Genomic DNA, 18,064 nt, shown 5'->3' with positions numbered 1-18,064 from the left:
AGTGCTGGGATTACAGGTGTGAGCCAGTGCGCCTGGGCTTGATGTCTTTTGTTTATGTCAAAATATATTCAGTTCTTGGCCGGTTTGGGAGGCCAAGTAGGGCGGATCATGAGATCAAGAGTTTGAGACCAGCCTGGCCAACATGGTGAAACCCCGTTTCTACTAAAAATACAAAAATTAGCTAGGCGTAGCACACGCCTGTAATCCCAGCTACTTGGGAGGCTGAGACAGGAGAATCTCTTGAAACCAGAAGGCAGAGGTTGGGATGAGCCGAGATCGTACCACTGTACTCCAGCCTGGGTGACAGAACAGGACACTGTCTAAAAAAAAAAAAAAAAAAAAAAAAAAAAATCTCTTCTTAAAAAGAAACATTTGGGGCCCTCAGACCATGTGCTGAATCTGTCTGTTGCGGGCCCGTGTCCTGCACAGCCACTTCCTGTGTGCCCTTATGCAAGTCACTCCACCTCTCTGAGCCTCAGTTCCTTTATCTATAAGAGAAGCATGCTAGTGCCAGTGAGAAAACAAGTTGAAGTTCTTAGCACAGGGCTCAGCACCCAGGGCCCAGGGCCAGGCTACAGCATGTTCATGTTAGTTCTGTTGGTCTCTTCTGCCATCTGAGATTCTGTTTTTTGTCTTTTTGTTTGTTTTTTTGTTTGTTTTGAGATGGAGTCTCGCTCTGTCGCCCAGGCTGGAGGGCTGTGGCATGATCTCGGCTCACTGCAACCTCTGCTTCCCGGGTCCAAGCGATTCTCGTGCCTCAGCCTCCTGAGTAGCTGGGATTACAGGCACGCACTAACATGCCTAGCTGATTTTTGTATTTTTAGTAGAGACAGGGTTTCACCATGTTGGCCAGGCTGGCCTCAAACTCCTGGCCTCAAGTGATCCACATGCCTCAGCCTCTCAGAGGGCTGGGATGGGATAACAGGCGTGAGCCACCGTGTCTGGCCCAGCCATCTGAGTTTTCTCCATTTCTCTTTGTTCCTGAATCTCTGTATTCCTGTCTCTTGCCAAGTGTGTATCTCTCACCGACTCTTGCTGTCTTTCCCCAGATCTGTATCTCTCTCCATCTCTGTCTCTGTGTCTCTGCCTCTTCAAGTCTCTCCCAGATCTAAAAGGCTCTATCCTTATCTCTTGTATCTCTCCCTCCTGCCTCAGGGCTTTCGGCTGCCAACCAGGGGGTGCAGCGGGGCTGGGGTGGCAAGCAGAATTGACTGTCCCCTGTGTCCCCAGGGGCAATGCCTTTTTGAGCAGTGTGCCTTCCTGGACGCCCTGAATGTCTTCTCACATGCTGCCGAGCTCCAGCCTGAGAAAGCGTGCTTCCGTTACCGATGGTGAGTGCCCTTGCTGGACCCTTCTCCCAGCAGCGGCTTCCTGACGCCCCACCCGGGAACCAGAGCACTCTGTTCCCTCTGCCCTCAGCATGGCCTGTCTCCTGGCCCTCAAGCAGCATCCGGCCTGCCTCTCACTCATCACCGAGGAGCTGAAGCAGGACACCACCAACGCCGACGTCTACATCCTCCGGGCCAGACTCTACAACTTTCTCCAGAAGGTACGGTGGAGAAGGCGGGCAGGGGCGTGCCTCCCAACCTGGCGGTCATCAGTGTGCCCCAAGATTACAGGAGGAGGCAAGGCTATCAGCTAGCCCAGAAGCCCCATCCCACAGTGCCGTGGGTGCTGTCCTCCCTGGGAAGAGGCCCACACTGGCCTGGACCACTCAGCTACCACTTCAGGTCCTTGTTCCATTGTTGCTCAGCCCTGGCTCTGTGCCAGGCCTGTGCTGCACCCCAAGGGAAGCAAAAGATGAGAGATTCATATCATCCCTGTCCCGATGGAGCTCGCAGCCTGGGGGAGGTATCCCTGGGCAGACGAGTACACTACGAAGGATTTAGCCACAATCCTGTGAAGCCACACACGGGGACACCCAGGGCACCTAACATGAGTTAGCCCTTCTCCCTCCTCCCTTCCTCCCTCCTCCCTTCCTCTCTCTTCCCTTCCTTCCTCCTCCTTTTCTCCCTCCTCCCTTCCTTCTTCCTCCCTCCTCCCTTTCTCCCTCCTCCCTTCCTTCCTTCCGCCTTCCTGCCTTCTGCCTTCCTCCCTTCCCCCCTCCTCCCTTCCCCCCTCCTCCCTTCCTCCCTTCCCCCTTCCTCCCTCCTCCCTTCCTCCCTCCTCCATTCCTCCCTCCTCCCTCCTCCCTTCCCCCTTCCTCCCTTTCTCCCTCCTCCCTTCCTCCCTCCTTCCTTCCTCCCTCCTCCCTTTCTCCCTCCTCCCTCCTCCCTTCCTTCCTTCCCCCTTCCTCCCTTCTACCTTCCTCCCTTCCCCCCTCCTCCCTTCCTCCCTTCCCCTTCCTCCCTTCCCCCCTTCTTCCTTTCCTCCTCTCCTTCCTTCTCCTCTTCCTCCCGCTTCCTTTCTTTTTTCCTGTTTGCCTCAATGAATCACCCCTACCCCTGACCACCCGCACAACCTGGGCTGGGCACAGGGACAGACAGTACAGGAAACAGCTTGGGAGCAAGAGAAACTTAGGGTCACAAGGGAGGAGGTGGAGGGGGTGCTGGGCACCAAGGAGAGGAGGGCAGGGATGAGAAGTCTCCCCAGAGGCAGTGGGAGCCTCCATCAGGTGTCCCCAGGGCAGGGAGCTTTAGGAAGATCATTCTGGTATCCACAAGGAGTGTGGGTCGGAGGGGAGGCCTGGAGGCAGGAGCCTGAGAAGGAGGCTGGGCACCACTGCAGAGTTGGGTGAGGCTGAGGGAAAGGTGGTCATGAGGGCAGCAAGGAGGGGCAAGTCCCACAGCCCTTCAGAAGGCAGGGCTGGAGTCTGGCTTGGGGGGTGGGCTTGAAGGAAACAGAAGGATCCAGAAGGGTTCTGGCTTGGCCTGGGTGGATGGGGAGCTGGGAAACTAGGATGCGGAGGAGCAGGTGGGCGGGGTGGGGTGGGTTCATCTCATTCTCCAGGTGGGGACATCCTGGGGGCGGCTGAAATGCCAGCCTGCATTGCAGGAGGGAGCGCCGCCGCCCTGGCAGGAGCGACTCCAGGGAGCGTGGTCCACCCTGGCGACTCCTCCCTGTGCCTTGGGGCTGGGCTGCAGTGTCCCACAAGCGATTCAGTGGCATGAGACTAGTAATTTGTTTTGTTTTTGTTTTGTTTTTTTGAGACAGAGTCTCACTCTGTCACCCAGGCTGGAGTGCAGTGGTGAGATCACAGCTCACCACAACCTCTGCCGGCAGATTCAAGCGATTCTCATGCCTCAGCCTCCTGAGTAACTGGAATTACAGGCGCCTGCCCAGCTAATGTCTGCATTTTTAGGAAAGACAGGGTTTCGCCAGGTGATCCCCGCTGCCTCAGCCTCCCAAGTGCTGGGATTATAGGTGTGAGCCACCGCGCCTAGCTGAGAACTAGTAATTGATAATTATTGGTGACTGTTGCGATTTTAGCCCCTCCCATGTGTAGGCGTGTTCTCAGCACTTTGCCCCTGTTTAACTGTGAGGCTGCAGCAACCCTTTGGGATAGAGACACACTGTCCTCTTTTCACAGAGGAAGAGCCACCCCCAGGTGACTTGCCCAAGGTCACACAGCCTGTTCCCAGTGGCACTGCCTGGAGCCCAAGGCTGCCTACTCCAAAGCCCTGCCCCTAGCTCCTGCCATTTCCCTCCCTCCATCCACCCATGCCTGCCGTCCACTACACCCCGTTCGACTGCCAGCCAGTCACCCCGCAGGGAACAGGGTGGTGTTGAACTGTCTGTTGCTGGGCTGAGCTGTGCCTTCCTCACCCACCCCTCCTCCCGGTGGAAGGGACTTGCTGGGGGAGGTTTCCGCTGTACCCAGACCAGAATCTGGGCTTGGGCAGAGTGGTCTTGGGCTCAAAGGTCAGGGAGGGGAAGAGGGAGTGCAGGGGAGGGGAGGGAGGACACAACTGTCACAGTCAGGAGGTCACACGCTCCCCACACCTTGAGTGGGCTTCACAGAGGCCTGACAAGGAGGCAGCATCTGCAGAAACCACTGGGGTGGACCTGGCTCACCTCAGGTCACATCTGCAAAGGGCCAGCTGGTATGGGGCCTGGGATGGAATTTCCCCATGATGCTCCTTGTGTCCTTCAAGAGGTAGAAAGGGGCTGGGTATGGTGGCTCAACCCTGTAATCCTGGCACTTTGGGAGGCCAAGGTGGGTGGATCACCTAAGGTCAGGAGTTCGAGACCAGCCTGGCCAACATAGTGAAACCCCATCTCTACTGGAAAAAAAAAAAAAAATTAGCCAGGTGTGGTGGCATGCACCTGTAGTCCCAGCTACTTGCGAGGCTGACGCGGGAAAATCTGTTGAACCTGGGAGGCAGAGGTTGCAGTGACCCAAGACCACACCAATTGCACTCCAGCCTGGGTGACAGAGTAAGACTCCATCTCAAAAAAAAAAAAAAAAAAAAAGCAGAAAAGGGTGGGACGTGGGGGGCATGGAGGAGGCATGGTGTGATGCCACCCTGCTGAAGAAAGGCCTCTAGGTCCCATGGCTCAGTTGACCTGTGCCCCTGATGCCACCCCTGGCCTCCTGCAGCCCCACCTCTGCTACCGGGATCTGCACGGCGCCTTGCTGTTGAATCCCAAGCATCCCCAGGCCAGGATGCTTCTCCAGAAGATGGTGGCCCAGGCCCAGCAGGCGCGCCAAGACGCGGGGATCCTGGCCGTGCAGGGCAGGCTGCAGCACGCACTGCAGCGCATCAACTGTGCCATCGAGAACAACCCTCTGGACCCCAGTCTCTTCCTCTTCCGGTACTGCATGGGAAGGTGCTGGCCTTGGGTCCCAGGCCCTGCCCAGCCACAGACTTTCTGTGTGGTTTAAGGAGAGTCCCTGACCCTCTCTAGGCCTCAGTTTCCCCAGCTAGCCTCTAACAGTCTTTCCCTACTTCCTACTGGGTTAAGGCATTACATAGGTGGTCTCTTACAGCTGGAAGAGGGATGGCAACAAATGTCCCAGTTACCCCAGGAATCCTAGAGCCCCAGCCTGCTAAGCAGTTCACACTGGGCGCTGAGCCCAGCTCAGTGGATGAGACTTAGGCTTGAGTCTGGTCCCCAGGAACTTACCACATCCTGCTGCATTTCGGAGGGAGCGCCGCTGCCCTGGCAGGAGTGACTCCGGGCCGTTGTCCACCCAGTCAACCTCTCGCTATGCCAAGGGGCTGGGCTCAGTGTCCCACAAGTGATTCAGTGACATGAGAGGCCACTGTGATTTCGTGCCAATTAACCTCTCCAAACAGCGGTGGTAAAACACCTGTTTCTTGTACAAAATGTTTTAATGTAGAGACTGGCATACACCTGGCTCCCAAAAAGAAAGAGGGAGGGTATTTTTGCAAGAAATAAAATGATCAGTGCCTAGTGGGTTATCTGAGTAGCAGTCCAGAGCTGGCCCCACGGGACAAACCTGGCAAATGAGGTGGGGATGGCCACTGCCTCCATGGGTCAGGAGGTCTGGCCACTCACCAGTCGGTGGGGGTGCACTGGCCCTCATGTCCCTCCTACCGTCTGCCACACCGTCCCCCACAGGGGCACCATGTACCGACGGCTCCAGGAGTTTGATGGGGCAGTGGAGGACTTCCTGAAGGTGCTGGACATGGTGACCGAGGACCAGGAGGACATGGTGCGGCAGGCGCAGCGCCAGCTGTTGCTTACCTACAACGACTTTGCCGTGCACTGCTACAGGCAGGGCGCCTACCAGGAGGGCGTGCTGCTGCTGAACAAGGCCCTCCGGGACGAGCAGCAGGAGAAAGGGCTCTACATCAACCGAGGCGGTGCGCAGCGACCGGGGACCGGGGCGTTGGGGAGGGGATGCGGGGAGCCTCGCCATCTTTAAGGCCCCCACTGGGCACTTGAGGCCCCTGCGGGGGAAGGAGGAAGGGAGAGAGGAAGGAAGCGAGGGAAGAGGAAATGTAATAGTCTCAGTATCCCAGGAACACACTCTGGGAAATGGTACCTTAGACAAACTGGTTCCAGACTCCTTAAAATGCTCCAACAGGCGGCTGGGGAACAGTGCCCAGACGCCCAGAAAACTAGAGGGGACGGGGACCGTGACCGCCGATGGGGGTTATCAGCCACCAGTTTCAGGCCCTGGCCCCAGGGCTGGAGCTGACTGGGCTGGGCCTCCCAGGCACTGGGAGTTGGGGGTGCACTCACCCCTGCCTCCGGACCCTAGATTGCTTCTTCCAGCTGGGCTACCTGGCCTTTGCCGAGGCAGACTACCAGCAGGCGCTGGCGCTGAGCCCGCAGGACGAGGGTGCCAACACCCGCATGGGCCTGCTGCAGGAGAAGATGGGGTTCTGCGAGCAGAAGCACAGGTGCGTGGGCTCCGGCCCCCACGGTGGGTGGGGCAGGCTCTAGGGCGGGGTGGGCAGGAAGCCAGCTGCTGGGATCCCTGGGCCAATCAAGTTGCTTCTCTCCCCAGGGCATGGGCGCGGTTGTTCTCCCCTGTAATCCCCACACTTTGTGAGGCCGAGGCCTAGGCAGGTGGATTGCCCGAGGTTGGGAGTTTTGAGACCAATCTGGCCAATATGGTGAAACCCCATCTCTATTAAAAATACAAAAAAATTAGCTGGGTGTGGTGGCGTGCACCTGTAATCCCAGCTAGTCGGGAGGCTGAGGCGGGGGAATCCCTTGAGCCAGGGAGGCGGAACTTGCAGTGAGCCAAGATTGTGCCACTGCACTCCAGCCTGGGCAACAGAGCAAGACTCCATCCCCACCCCCGCCCTCCCTCCCCCCAAAAAAAAGCTCCTCTCCCAGTTATGCTTCCTTTTTTTTTTTTAAACGGAGTCTCGTTCTGTCACCCAGGCTGGAGTGCAATTGCACAATCTCAGCTCACTGCAACCTCCACCTCCTGGGTTCAAGCAATTTTCCTGCCTCAGCTTCCCAAGTAGCTGGGATTACAGGCGCCTGCCACCACACCCAGCTAATTTTTGTATTTTTAGTAGAGACGGGGTTTCACCATCCTGGCCAGGCTGGTCTCAAACTCCCCACCTCAGGTGATCTGCCTCCCAAAGTGCTGGGATTACAGGCGTGAGCCACCGCTCCCTCCCTATGCTGGTTTTCTTTGTAATATTTTTACTACTCAATAACTTGGAACTTAATCATAGTCAAATTAATATTTTCATTTTAGCTGATGGGTTTATGGCATTCTCAGAAAGGCCTTCCCTACCCCAAGATCATAAAAATATTCATTGATGGTGGAGTTTCACACTGGCATCTAAGTGTTGGCTCCATCAGGGACGTCGCTGGTGGAGAGAGAGGAGAGGGGCGTGGTGGGGGGAGCAGACCCAGCCTGGTTTCCGTCTAACTCCTCAGTGGGGCCCAGAAGCCACCCTTTTCCCCACAGATGGCCGAGCTCATGGCAGCTCAGAATCCACTGTGTCCTGCAGGCAGTTCCAGAAGGCAGAGGACCACTTCTCCACGGCCATCCGGCACAACCCCCAGAAGGCCCAGTACTACCTGTACCGGGCCAAGAGCCGGCAGCTGCTGCAGAACATTTTTGGGGCACGCCAGGATGTGGCCACTGTCCTGCTCCTCAACCCCAAGCAACCAAAGGTAGGTTCCTGCCACGTCAGGGGTTTAGGCTCAGGAGTCATGCCTGGTGCATGAAGATACTCCTTGGCCCCCAAAGAAATCTGGTTTGATAACAATCATAAGGCCAGGCATGGTGGCTCACGCCTGTAACCCCAGCACTTTGGGAGCCAGAGGCAGGTGGATCACCTGAGGTCAGGAGTTTGAGACCCGCCCAGCCATCATGGTGAAACCCCATCTCTACTAAAAATACAAAAATTAGCCAGGCGTGGTGGTGCACGGTTGTAATTACAGCTACTCAGGAGGCTGAGTCATGAGAATTGCTTCAACCCAGGAGGCAGAGGTTGCAGGGAGGCAGAGGTAGCAGGGAGCCAAGATGGTGCCACAGCACTCCAGCCTGGGCGATAGAGTGAGACTCTGTCTCAAAAAACAAAACAAAACAAACAAGCAAACAAAAAACATTGCAAAACTCTTCCTTCTTCAGTCTTGGGAAGGGCCAAATCTGGCTGTGCGGGATCAGGGCAGCATCACGCTGTGTGCCCGCTGCTCTGGCCCTCCCCTGGCTCTGGTCACCCCCTTTCATGGCAGCTGTCCCTGCTGATGACCAACCTCTTCCCGGGCATGTCTGTGGAGGAGGTGCTTAGCACCCAGATAGCCCACCTGGCCAGGCTGCAGCTGGAACGGACGGTGGAGGGCAGCCTGCAGGCTGGAGGCCCACAAGGCATTGTGGGGTAAGCCCTGGAGCAGGGGGCACAGGCCAGGGCTGGGGAATGGCTGCGGCTCTAGGCTCCTCTGGCTCCAGCTGCATGCCAGGGCCATTGTCTAGTCCTTGGAGAGACCAGCATGGGCCAGGGAGACTGACAATGCCCGGGGGGCTTGTTCGGCAGGATGCTTAAGCAGTGGGAGTTGGAGCGCCAGAAGGCCTTGGCCCTGCAGCTCTCATGGAAGCAGGAGGAGCCTTTGATTGAGACCTCCGAGAAGCTGCAGGCCACCCCTGAGATTCCCCAGGTAGAACCGGGAAGCTCAGAGGGACAGGCTGAGGCCCCCGAGGAGGAGGAAGAGAAGGAGGAGGAGGAAGAGAAGGAGGAAGAGGAAGAGAAGGAGAAGGAGAAAAAAGAGGTAAGTGGAGCACACGCCAGGGCCCGAAGCCCTTGGGGTCTGGGGCAGAGCGTACCCCAGTCCAGGGCTGAAGGACGCAGGCCAGTGGAGTCTGGCTTCCAGGCCTGGCTCTGCACTCCCTCGGTTGTGTGATGGACTGGGGACATCTTGCTATGAGATGGGGATGGTACAAGCAAGGGGTGCTCCTGAGGGAGGGTGTGTGGGGATGTGGGCCCTCACAGAGAGGAGTCACACCCCTGCTCATGGTCACTGTCACGAGTTCTACTGTATGCACTAGCCACTTGCCACTTGTGCCAGAATTTTTTGTTTTTGAGACGGAGTCTTGCTCTGTCACCCAGGCTGGAGTAGAGTGGCATGATCTCGGCTCACTGCAACCTCCGCCTCCTGGGTTCAAGCAATTCTCATGCCTTAGCCTCCCAGGTAGCTGGGATTACAGGTGTGTGCCACCACACCTGGCTAGTTTTTTGTATTTTTAGTATTTTTATCAGACTTAAGCGATCTGCACGCCTGGGCCTCCCAAAGTGCTGGGATTACAGGCATGAGCCACTGCGCCCGGCCCCCAGAATTTTCTTTTTTTTTTTTTTTTTTTTTGAGACGGAGTCTCGCTGTGTTGCCCAGGCTGGAGTGCAGTGGCCGGATCTCAGCTCACTGCAAGCTCCGCCTCCCGGGTTCACGCCATTCTCCGGCCTCAGCCTCCCGAGTAGCTGGGACTACAGGCGCCCGCCACCTCGCCCGGCTAGTTTTTTGTATTTCTTAATAGAGACGGGGTTTCACCGTGTTAGCCAGGATGGTCTCGATCTCCTGACCTCGTGATCCGCCCGTCTCGGCCTCCCAAAGTGCTGGGATTACAGGCTTGAGCCACCGCGCCCGGCCAGAATTTTCTTAATTCTTAAATTTGTTTCTGAAAACCTCTTATTGAATGTAACATAAATATAGGAAAGTGCACAAATCATAAGTGCCAGTTTGATGAATTTTCACAACTGCATGACACCCATGATATCATTATCCAGATCGAGAAAGAATACTTTCCCAGCTCCCAGAAGCCCACTGGGGCCCCCTTCGAGGCCCCTCCCGTAGCCCACCCTACCTACAAGGCTGTCCTGATTCCTAATGCCAAACATGAGTTTTTGTCTTTTCGTCACATAAATGGACAGCATGGTGAGCGTCACTCACGCTGCAGCAGGTGGCAGCAGCCTGCTCCCCGTCTCTGGTGCTGCAGAATATTCCGTCCTTGACAATCCCACAGCGTGTTTCTCTGTTCTACTGCTGGTAGACATCAAGTACACTAATGTTCAAAGGAAACTTTACACAATTGAAGTACAGGAATACCAGTATCCCTTGCCATCAATAGAAAACGTGGCCGGGCGCGGTGGCTCATGCCTGTAATCCCAGCACTTTGGGCGGCCAAGATGGACAGATCGCTTGAGCCCAGGAGTTCAAGACTAGCCTGGGCAACATGGCAAAACCCTGTCTCTACAAGAAAATACAAAACTTAGCCAGGCATGGTGATGTGTGCCTATAGTCCCAGCTACTTGGGAGGCTGAGGCAAGAGGATCTCTTGAGCCCCAGAGTCACTTGAGGCTGCGGTGAGCCGTAATCATAGCACTGCATTCCAGCTTAGGTGAGAGAGCAAGACCTTGTCTAAAGAAGAAAAGAAAAGAGGAAAGAAAACGCTAGCTCTTCAGTTTTCTCTTTTTTTTTTTTTTTTTTTCTCACTCTGTCGCCTTGCCCTGTCTCACAGGCTGGAGTGCAGTGGTGCAGTCTTGGCTCACTGCAAGCTCCACCTCTCAGGTTCACACCATTCTCCTGCCCAAGCCTCCCAAGTAGCTGGGACTACAGGTACCCGCCACCACGCCCAGCTAATTTTTTGTATTTTTAGTAGAGACAGGGTTTCACCGCATTAGCCAGATGGTCTTGATCTCCTGACCTCGTGATCCACCCGCCTCGGCCTCCCAAAGTGCTGGGATTACAGGCGTGAGCCATCGCGCCCAGCAGCTCTTCAGTTTTCTAGCTCATGTTAGAATGAATATTAAAGTACACACCTTCCCTCTGTGTGCCCCCCGAAGTCAGAGGCTCCCTCCCCCAGGGAGATGTTGGGCTGAAGTGGATGGAGCCCAGAGCACAACTCCCAGCTGGCGCCTGGAGCACTATGGTGCACCTCGCTGTCTGCAGCTGTGAATGTGGGCAGAGACCTGCAGCCTAGGTAGGGTCTGGCTGTGGTGGCCAGCAGACCTGGATTCAAACTCGGCCTCTCTGCTCCTTGGCTGAGTGGCCCTGGGCAGGTTGCTTATGGGCTCTGAGCCTTAGTTTCCTGGTCAGTGAAATGGTCATTAGCAGCTCTCCCCATCCCTCCGTCCCCACTTGTATTGGGAGAATGGAAGGGGGTAAAGCCTAGAGAAGCTCCTCAAGTCCTCCCTAAGCATTCCCCAGGGCACAGCCCTTTATAATTTACAGAAGCCTGTCCCATGCCTGAACTAATTTTCATTTTGCAGTTGAAAAAGCCAAGGCGCTAGCAGCCCCTTCAACACAACCGTCCTCATGGCACCATATGCCTGTCTGTCCAGCCTGGCCGCCCCGTTCCTGCCAGGCTTAGCCTCTGTGTGTCCCCACCCCACCCTAACCTGGCACCTTCAAGGACCTCCGAGCTCAGGAGAATGACCACCGAGCGGCCCAGGGCTGCTGGCCTTCTAGAGGCGCAGCTGCGTGGGCCTCCTGCCATCTGAACTACAAAGCCTGTTTCTTGCCATAGGAGAAGAAACCAAAGCTCACACCTAGCAAGGTGGCGTCCCTGTCTGAGAGCTACCTCGACCAGACCTCTTTAGCCTCCAGCATGAGCTGTAAGTCCCTGGGGCTCCCGCCAGGCCTCAGGAAGCTAAGGCAGCAGGGTGGTCAAAGGTCAGGGGTCGAAGAACGCTGGCCTAGGTGTGAGTTTGGCTCTGCTGCTGACAGCTGGGTGGCCTGGGGCGAGTGGCTCTACAGCGGGAGTAACACTCTTGCTGGGCCTGCCGAGGACTCAGCGGGCAGTGCCCAACACGGGCAGGGAGGCCGAGGCTTGCTCCAGGCCCTTCATGATAGCTGCTACTCTGCTCTCATCCCCTCCCAGCCCTGTCCCTGAAAAAAGCCCACAAACCTTGTGCATGGCCAGGAGGCTTTTAGCCCCAGTTCCTTGGGGCCCCAGCCTGGAGGAGACAGAAGTGAAGAACGGGGAGGCTGCTCCTCAGAGGCCCCAGGGCGGGTGTGTGCAGTCCTCGGTGGGGAGGGGAGTGGCAGGGCCCAGGCCCCTTCTTCATTTCGTGCATCCAGCAAACCCACCGAGTGCCCTGGGCCAGGCCTGTGCTCAACACTGGGCACAGGGATGACTGGCATAGTCCTTGCCCTGGGACATGAGCTCTAAGCTCCAACAGGAAGAAGGCTCCCAGGTGACCCGACAGCCAGGAAACAGGGCAGACACAGTGCAGGGGAAGCTGGGGCTGTGGGTGCATTTAGCGCCTTTTAGTGGGGACAAGGATGGAAGGGCAGGAGGGTGCCAGGCAGGGGGATGCAGGGGCCCTGCTGGGGCTGTCTGCTGCAACAGGAGCAGAGGGTAGGGGCAGCCATAGAGCAGAGGCCTGGGACTGGGAGAAGGGGGCTCTTAGGCATCTCCCCCATCTCACAGCCCCACCCCTCAGGGTCTGGGGCGCTGGGGGGCTGGGCGGGGGTGATCTGCAGGTCTTTCCCTTTGGCAATGTGAAGCCTCAGGGCCACAGGCCAGTGTGAAATTGGGAAGCCCCTTTTCCCGGAGCTGTCCAGGGCAGGTGCGGCAGGCCTGATGGGTGCTCTTGGCACACCCTTCCCAGTCAGGACCACATGCACCTCAGAGACTGAGACGTCGGCTATCTGCCAGGAATACAGGAGCACCTCAGCCACCGCCATGACATTCTCTGACTCATCACTGCTGAAGACGCAATCCTCAGACTCTGGGAACAACAGGGAGGCATTGAGCCATGGTCCCAGAAAAATCAAGGACATCCAGGGCCAGAGGCAGAGCCTTAGCAAGACCCAGGCCACCCAGAGCCAGAGGCAGAACTTCAGCAAGACCAAGGCCGCCGTACACAGGAGGAACTCCAGCAAGACCCAGGCCACCCAGGGCCAAGGGCAGCGCTCCAGCAAGACTGAGGCCACTCAGGGCCAGAGGCAGAGCTCCAGCGAGACCGAGACCTCCCAGGGCCCAAGGCAGGAGCCCAGCAAGACCAAGACCACCCGGAGCCCAAGGCAGAGGCCCCGAAAGGTCAAGGCTGCTCGTGGCCGGAGCTGGAGACCCAGCAAGCTTGATGCCACCCAGGGCCGAAGCAGGGGACTGCTCCGAAGTTCCACCAAGACTGAGGCTTTCTATGACTCAAACTGGAGCCTCAGCAAGACTGAGGATGTTCAAGGCCAGGGCCAGAGAACCAGCAAGGCTGAGGCTGCCCAGGGCAAGAGCCAGGGCATGAGCTCAACTTCCAGCAAGGCTGAGTCCACCTGGGGACCCAGCCCGAGTGTCAGCAAAACTGAGGTTGGTCAGGACCTCACCTACTACGAAGCTCTCTGAAGGGACCATCTAGCCCCTCACTTCTTGCTAGGGAGGGGAGCAGTTCTACTCACCCCCCAGCACTGGCACTGAGCCAGCTGCCTCCTTCCAGAGCAATTAAAAGTCTTAGCAAACAGTCCTCTGGTCCCATAGCTGAGTTTATTATACTTGTTCTCTTCTTTTACAAAATTAAAAACTTCTAAAACCAGGCCCAAGTGGCAGCTTGAGTCCCTCCATTTATAGAAACCAAGAAGGCTCCACCTGGCTTGATGAAACGGACACAGGGTATGGGGTGGAGGGGAGGGGGCATGGTGCCCGACCAAGGAGGCAAGGGGCAAGGGTGGCAGACTGAGGAGGGAGCGCCGCCATGAGCCACAGTCCCTGAGTTATAATTCACAGTAAGAAGGCTCAGGCTGCAGGGGGAGGTCAAGGCTCAGTGAGGTTCTGGGGTGACCAGGGGTTTCCCTGGGGAAGGTGGCCAGGGCCAAGATGCTCTTGAGCCAGGTTAGAGGCCAGGGCCCTTCCCAGCCATCTGTCCCGTGGCCCAGCCGCCACTCCCTTCATCTCACTTGGTGCGCTGGGTTCCTGTGACAGAGGCCCCAGGCCTTTCCTGCATGGCCTGGCCATTAGAGGGGCCAAGGATACCACCCGGGGAGTCAGAGAAAGAAGGAGATTCGGGAGGCCACGGTCTTGCAGCCATTGGAGGAGAAGAGCTGCTCGTCCTCAGGGAAGAAGGTGGTGCTGTCCAGCACAGCCTGGACAACCTCATCCCTCGGCTCCAGGCCCAGCTGGGCCAGCTCGTTGAGCACGCAGTGCCGGACGTGGTGCCGCTGCAGTGGGAGGAAGGGCACCACTGCGTCTAGGAGGCGCTCTTCCATGATGCCCGAGTGTGAGAAGCCATCTGCAGGAAGGGCAGGTGGGGAGGGGGCCTTGTGCTTCACAAGAGGAGAGAAGCTGGCCCCCAACCCCCAGGGGCAGGACGGAAGATGCTGGCCTCAGTCCCCTCAGCCGCCTTCTGGGTGTAGGACTCAGGGCCTGTAAGGCTGACCCAAGGTCACAGAGCTGGGAGTGCCAAAGCCGGGCTCAGAACTAGCAGGTCAGTGGGCAAAGCATGAGACCCCGGGAAAGCCTGGCCCCTGGGTGTGGGGTGAAGCCACCCGGGGAGGGCTGCTGAGCCAGACTCACGGTGTGGGTTATCCAGCACGGCGCGGGAGATGACTGGCTCCAGCTCCTGCAGGAGGATCTCCTCGCGGTCCCGGCGGCTGCGCCACGCCTCCAGTGCCACCTGGTTGATCTGCTCGCCACCCGTGTTGCTAAAACCATGGGGGACCCAGGCTGAGACTCAGACGAGGACTAGCGCAGGGCAGGATTGGACCCTCGCCTCCCCGCTGCCACCTGACAGGAGCACAGCCCGGTGCAGGTTGAGGAGCCAACCCCACTGAAAACGTTCCACTTCCCCCTCCATGGTGTCCATATCCACGGCCCCTGCAATTCACCTACACATGCCATGTACTTTACAGTTTACAAAACGCTTTTGGGTCCCTCAACTGACTTTCCCTCACTAAACTTCCAGGAAGGTATCGGGGCATCATTATTGGCCCCGCTGTTCAGAAGCAGAGACAGAGGCTCAGAGAGGCGGAGCCATGCTGCCTGAGGAAACGCAGCAAGGATTCTGAGAGCTGGGACTAAAGGACAAGAACTCTGTTCCTGTTTGCCCCAGGCCTGTGTCCTCCTCACCACAAAAGAGGGAAAACTTCTCGACCTGGCAGGGCTTCCACAAGGAAGTGGTGATCAAAAAGACTGAGCCCAGAACGGGCTGAGAGTGTCCAAAGGGAATCAACCAGGCGGAATGACAATGTCATCTCTGAGAGGGTGGGGGGCACTGGGAAAGCCCAGCTAAGCCCACGGGGAATTGGATTCTGCTGGGAGCACAGGCCAAGAGCTGTAGAGCTGAACCTCTGCGAAGTGACCCCCCACCGTGCCCGCTGCAAAGCCGGGCCCCACCTGATGAAGATGAAGATGGCTTTGCGATAGTTGGTCCCATATACAACCCAGGAGGAGCCCAGGAAAGGCCGCAGGACTTCCATCAGGCCTGGGGGCATCTTGTCCATCTCATCGAAGAGGAAGAGGGAGCGGCCACAGGCAGTGAGGTTCCCTTGGACCCAGCTCTTAAGATCCTTCTGTAGGGGAGAGACAGGAGTTCCAGGCGGGGCTGGAGAAACTCCCCCAACCCCAGACCTCTTCCCAAACCAAAAACTAACCTCCTTTCTAGGGAGATGTGGTCTCCCAGAGAGCACCAACCTCTTAGTGAGACTGATGGTGAAACTGTATCCCAGAGAGGGGCAGAGACTTGCCCAAAGCCACACAGCCGGTCAGCAGCAGAACAGGGACTCAAACCCAAGCCTCCCACTTCCCTGTTCAGGGCTCCTTGCACGACACCTGCTGCTTTCTATAAAAGAGGAAGGCTCCTTCCCGCTCCCTGAAACTACACAGCAGTGTTGACAGCTGAAACTGATCAGCCTGGAGGGTACCTTGCAATCAACAACAGTAGTAGCAAGAGCTAGTATTTCCCGATGCTTACTCTGAGCCACAAATTGGGGCTGATTTCCAGCAAGACAACAGTGCACATTATCTGACAAACACAGGTGCTCCATAAATAATATCTGCAATGATATAATCTCATGTCCCTCACAACAACCCTGGCACGTAGGTACTGCCAGGTTCCTTACTGCCCCAAGGAATCAAAGTACTCCCTGCCAGGTAGAATGGCACCTTCCCAAGTTCTGTGCAGGATGGGTCCTGAGGGCTGGGGCTGCAGCCGGCTGTGTGGCCTGGAGCAGGTGACTCCCCTGTCTGGGCTCAGGACTTACTCCCTAGGGTGGCACCCCATGGTGAGGAGAACAGTGGTCAAGGACGCATCCAGCCTACCTTGTAGCGCTCGATGTGGCTGGGGTGGGGGAAGTGGATGACGGGAGAAAAGTGGTGCACGCGGGGGCTGCGGAGGCCGCCCTGGAAGAGGTAGTGCGCCAGCAGGGAGCTGACATAGGATTTGCCGGTGCCGGTCCAGCCGTGCAGGGAGAGGACCAGCGGCTTGGTGGGGGCAGGGTCGCGCACAAAGGCCTTCAGCGCCTTCACCACCAGCGCCTTGGCTAGATGCTGGCCGGCCAGGTGCTGAGCCAGGTCACACTCCAGACCTAGGGCCACAGGAGGATGGTGAGGACACATCCCACCAAGGCAGAGGTTCAAGGGGAACGTCATGTCTGGAACCTGGTCTGGAACGTCATGTCTGGACTCCTGTGTCCTTACGTTTGTCCAAGCTGTCTATGCACATGGCACGGGGACCTTGGGGTCTGTGGCGGAAAAAAGCCACCTTCGGGCCTGATTCAGCTCGGCAGCGCCCCCACCAGGCAGTCATCTAGATTGCACTCAACCCTAAATGCGAGCTGTCAACGAGGTCAGCCCCAGCCCCGGCCATCCCCACGGTGCTCTTCTCCCTTGACGGCCAGGCCATTCCGGGGAGGCCCAAGATCTCCCCAAAAGGGCTCTGCTGGCTGAGGCCTCTCTCCAGGTTGGCAGGGCCTCCTGGACCTCAACGGGTACCCTCCACCCTCGCAAGTCTGCCGGCCCCGCCCCCCGGTCCCACCCTCTGAGTCCTCGGCGGCTCTGGCCGGGGCCAGCCGGGCTCCCAGCGCGCCCGCGTCCGCCCGCCCCACGCTCCGGGCTCCCTGGCGCCTCACCCGGCAAGTCGGGCCGGAAGTCGCATTCGCAAAAGGCGCCCAAGTTGCAGCGCAGGGAAGTCAGGTCCCAGGCGGCGGCCGCGGCCGAGACCAGCCCGAACAGCCCGAGGAGCGAGCCCCAGGGCCGGCAGCTGCGCGTCACAGCCGCCATCCGGGTGAGGCCCGAGCTCTGTGTGGAGCAGCCAACTGCCTCGCCCGGGAACTGCAACTCCCGGCGTGCAGCGCTCCGCAGCAGCCACGCCCATCGCCTACAACTCCCGACACCCCTCTCCCCGTCTCAAAGGCAGGCCCAGTCTTTCCGCAGCAGGACCAGAAGGTGGCCTCCAGGGGGAACCCGCGAACCGTCCAATCCGGGACGGCGGGCCGCGTTTCCATGGCCACGGTAACTAGGGGACCATCGTAGTAACTCAGAAAGAATAAATAAAGGATTATGACCACAAAGGGCGACGTAACAATTACAGCAAAAACTTGTGCGGAACCTTACACCTTGCAAAGCGCCTTTCCCATGCTCCTTTTTTCTTTTATGTGACAAAAGTGCCCTTGCTAACAGTTTTTGGTGAGCACTTACTCTGTGCCATTAGTGCTAAATGTCTATATAACTTATAATATGGTAATAGTATCTGCTATCCAGAGAAATGGTGGTGTTTCAATGAGATAAAGGCACACAAATTGTTTGGCTCTGAAAGTGATCAATAAATGATTATCAACATTCCGTTGTGTATGAAACAGGACTGTCCCTCACCTAGCAGCAACTGTGGCCAAATGCTTGGCATCAGTTCTAGGAGATGGGTTTTGTTGTTGTCCCCATGTTAATAAGGAGGCATTTGGGACCGAAGAGGTTAAGCCTTTTACTCAATGTCACACAGCTGGTAAACAATAGAACTAAACCCAAGTCTGGCTGCTGCCAGAGCCCTAGTGCGCGGTTGCATGTTATCAGCCTCTCTTGGTCAAAAGATTCAGAAGGCAAAGGACTCCAGACGTTTGAGGTTCAGCGCACAGGATTCCCAGGCCTCCAGCTTGGCCTGGATTCGTTTTGATCCCTGTTGCCCACCTCCCCCTCCCACTGGAGTAAGGGAACCAAGACAACAGCCTTCATGGCCCACCTCAAAGACCCTGTCCCGGCCGGGCGCGG

The 18,064-nt window shown here is 57.3% G+C and overlaps 2 protein-coding genes across 6 annotated transcripts in view; one reads left to right on the top strand and one right to left on the bottom strand.

Annotated features, from left to right (window-relative positions):
- The window catches only part of LOC101005918 (tetratricopeptide repeat protein 16), a 16,205-nt gene extending 2,801 nt beyond the window's left edge, over positions 1-13,404 (top strand). For 2 of the 3 annotated variants that reach the window (XM_031662062.1, XM_031662064.1), the window contains 10 exons: positions 1,231-1,331; positions 1,420-1,549; positions 4,541-4,755; positions 5,527-5,771; positions 6,173-6,314; positions 7,346-7,554; positions 8,015-8,261; positions 8,418-8,649; positions 11,399-11,486; positions 12,486-13,404. In XM_031662062.1, coding sequence (XP_031517922.1) covers positions 1,231-1,331; positions 1,420-1,549; positions 4,541-4,755; positions 5,527-5,771; positions 6,173-6,314; positions 7,346-7,554; positions 8,015-8,261; positions 8,418-8,649; positions 11,399-11,486; positions 12,486-13,216 — 2,340 coding nt within the window. In that variant the 3' untranslated portion in view covers positions 13,217-13,404. The remainder of the gene's footprint in view (positions 1-1,230; positions 1,332-1,419; positions 1,550-4,540; positions 4,756-5,526; positions 5,772-6,172; positions 6,315-7,345; positions 7,555-8,014; positions 8,262-8,417; positions 8,650-11,398; positions 11,487-12,485) is intronic. The other variant, XM_031662063.1, reaches the window with a different exon arrangement.
- On the bottom strand, positions 13,336-18,064 carry LOC116273122 (torsin-2A). 3 transcript variants are annotated; one of them, XM_031662066.1, is made up of 5 exons: positions 16,933-18,026; positions 16,124-16,389; positions 15,200-15,375; positions 14,381-14,508; positions 13,336-14,096 (listed from the first exon to the last, which is right to left on the bottom strand). In XM_031662066.1, the coding sequence occupies exons 1-5, from the start codon at positions 17,081-17,083 to the stop codon at positions 13,852-13,854; spliced, it is 966 nt and encodes a 321-aa protein (XP_031517926.1). In that variant the 5' UTR covers positions 17,084-18,026; the 3' UTR covers positions 13,336-13,851. The 3 variants fall into 3 exon arrangements, with proteins under 3 accessions (XP_031517926.1, XP_031517927.1, XP_031517928.1); XM_031662067.1 differs by lacking the exon at positions 16,124-16,389 and having other exon boundaries at positions 16,933-17,338; XM_031662068.1 differs by lacking the exon at positions 14,381-14,508 and having other exon boundaries at positions 13,961-14,096; positions 16,933-18,064.

Source organism: Papio anubis, unplaced genomic scaffold (genome assembly GCF_008728515.1).
Source record: "Papio anubis isolate 15944 unplaced genomic scaffold, Panubis1.0 scaffold375, whole genome shotgun sequence".
Classification (NCBI taxonomy): domain Eukaryota; kingdom Metazoa; phylum Chordata; class Mammalia; order Primates; family Cercopithecidae; genus Papio; species Papio anubis.
The sequence above is the reverse complement of the archived record's forward strand: the minus strand, read 5'-3'. Positions and strand labels throughout refer to the sequence as shown.

Coding starts and splice junctions, on each gene's coding strand:
- LOC116273122 (XM_031662066.1), bottom strand. CDS start 17,083: ATGGCGGCTGTGACGCGCAGCTGCCGGCCCTGGGGCTCGCTCCTCGGG. Junction 15,376..16,123: donor GCCACATCGAGCGCTACAAG/GTAGGCTGGATG, acceptor TCTCCCCTACAG/AAGGATCTTAAGAGCTGGGT. Junction 14,097..14,380: donor CGTGCTGGATAACCCACACC/GTGAGTCTGGCT, acceptor CCCTTCCTGCAG/ATGGCTTCTCACACTCGGGC.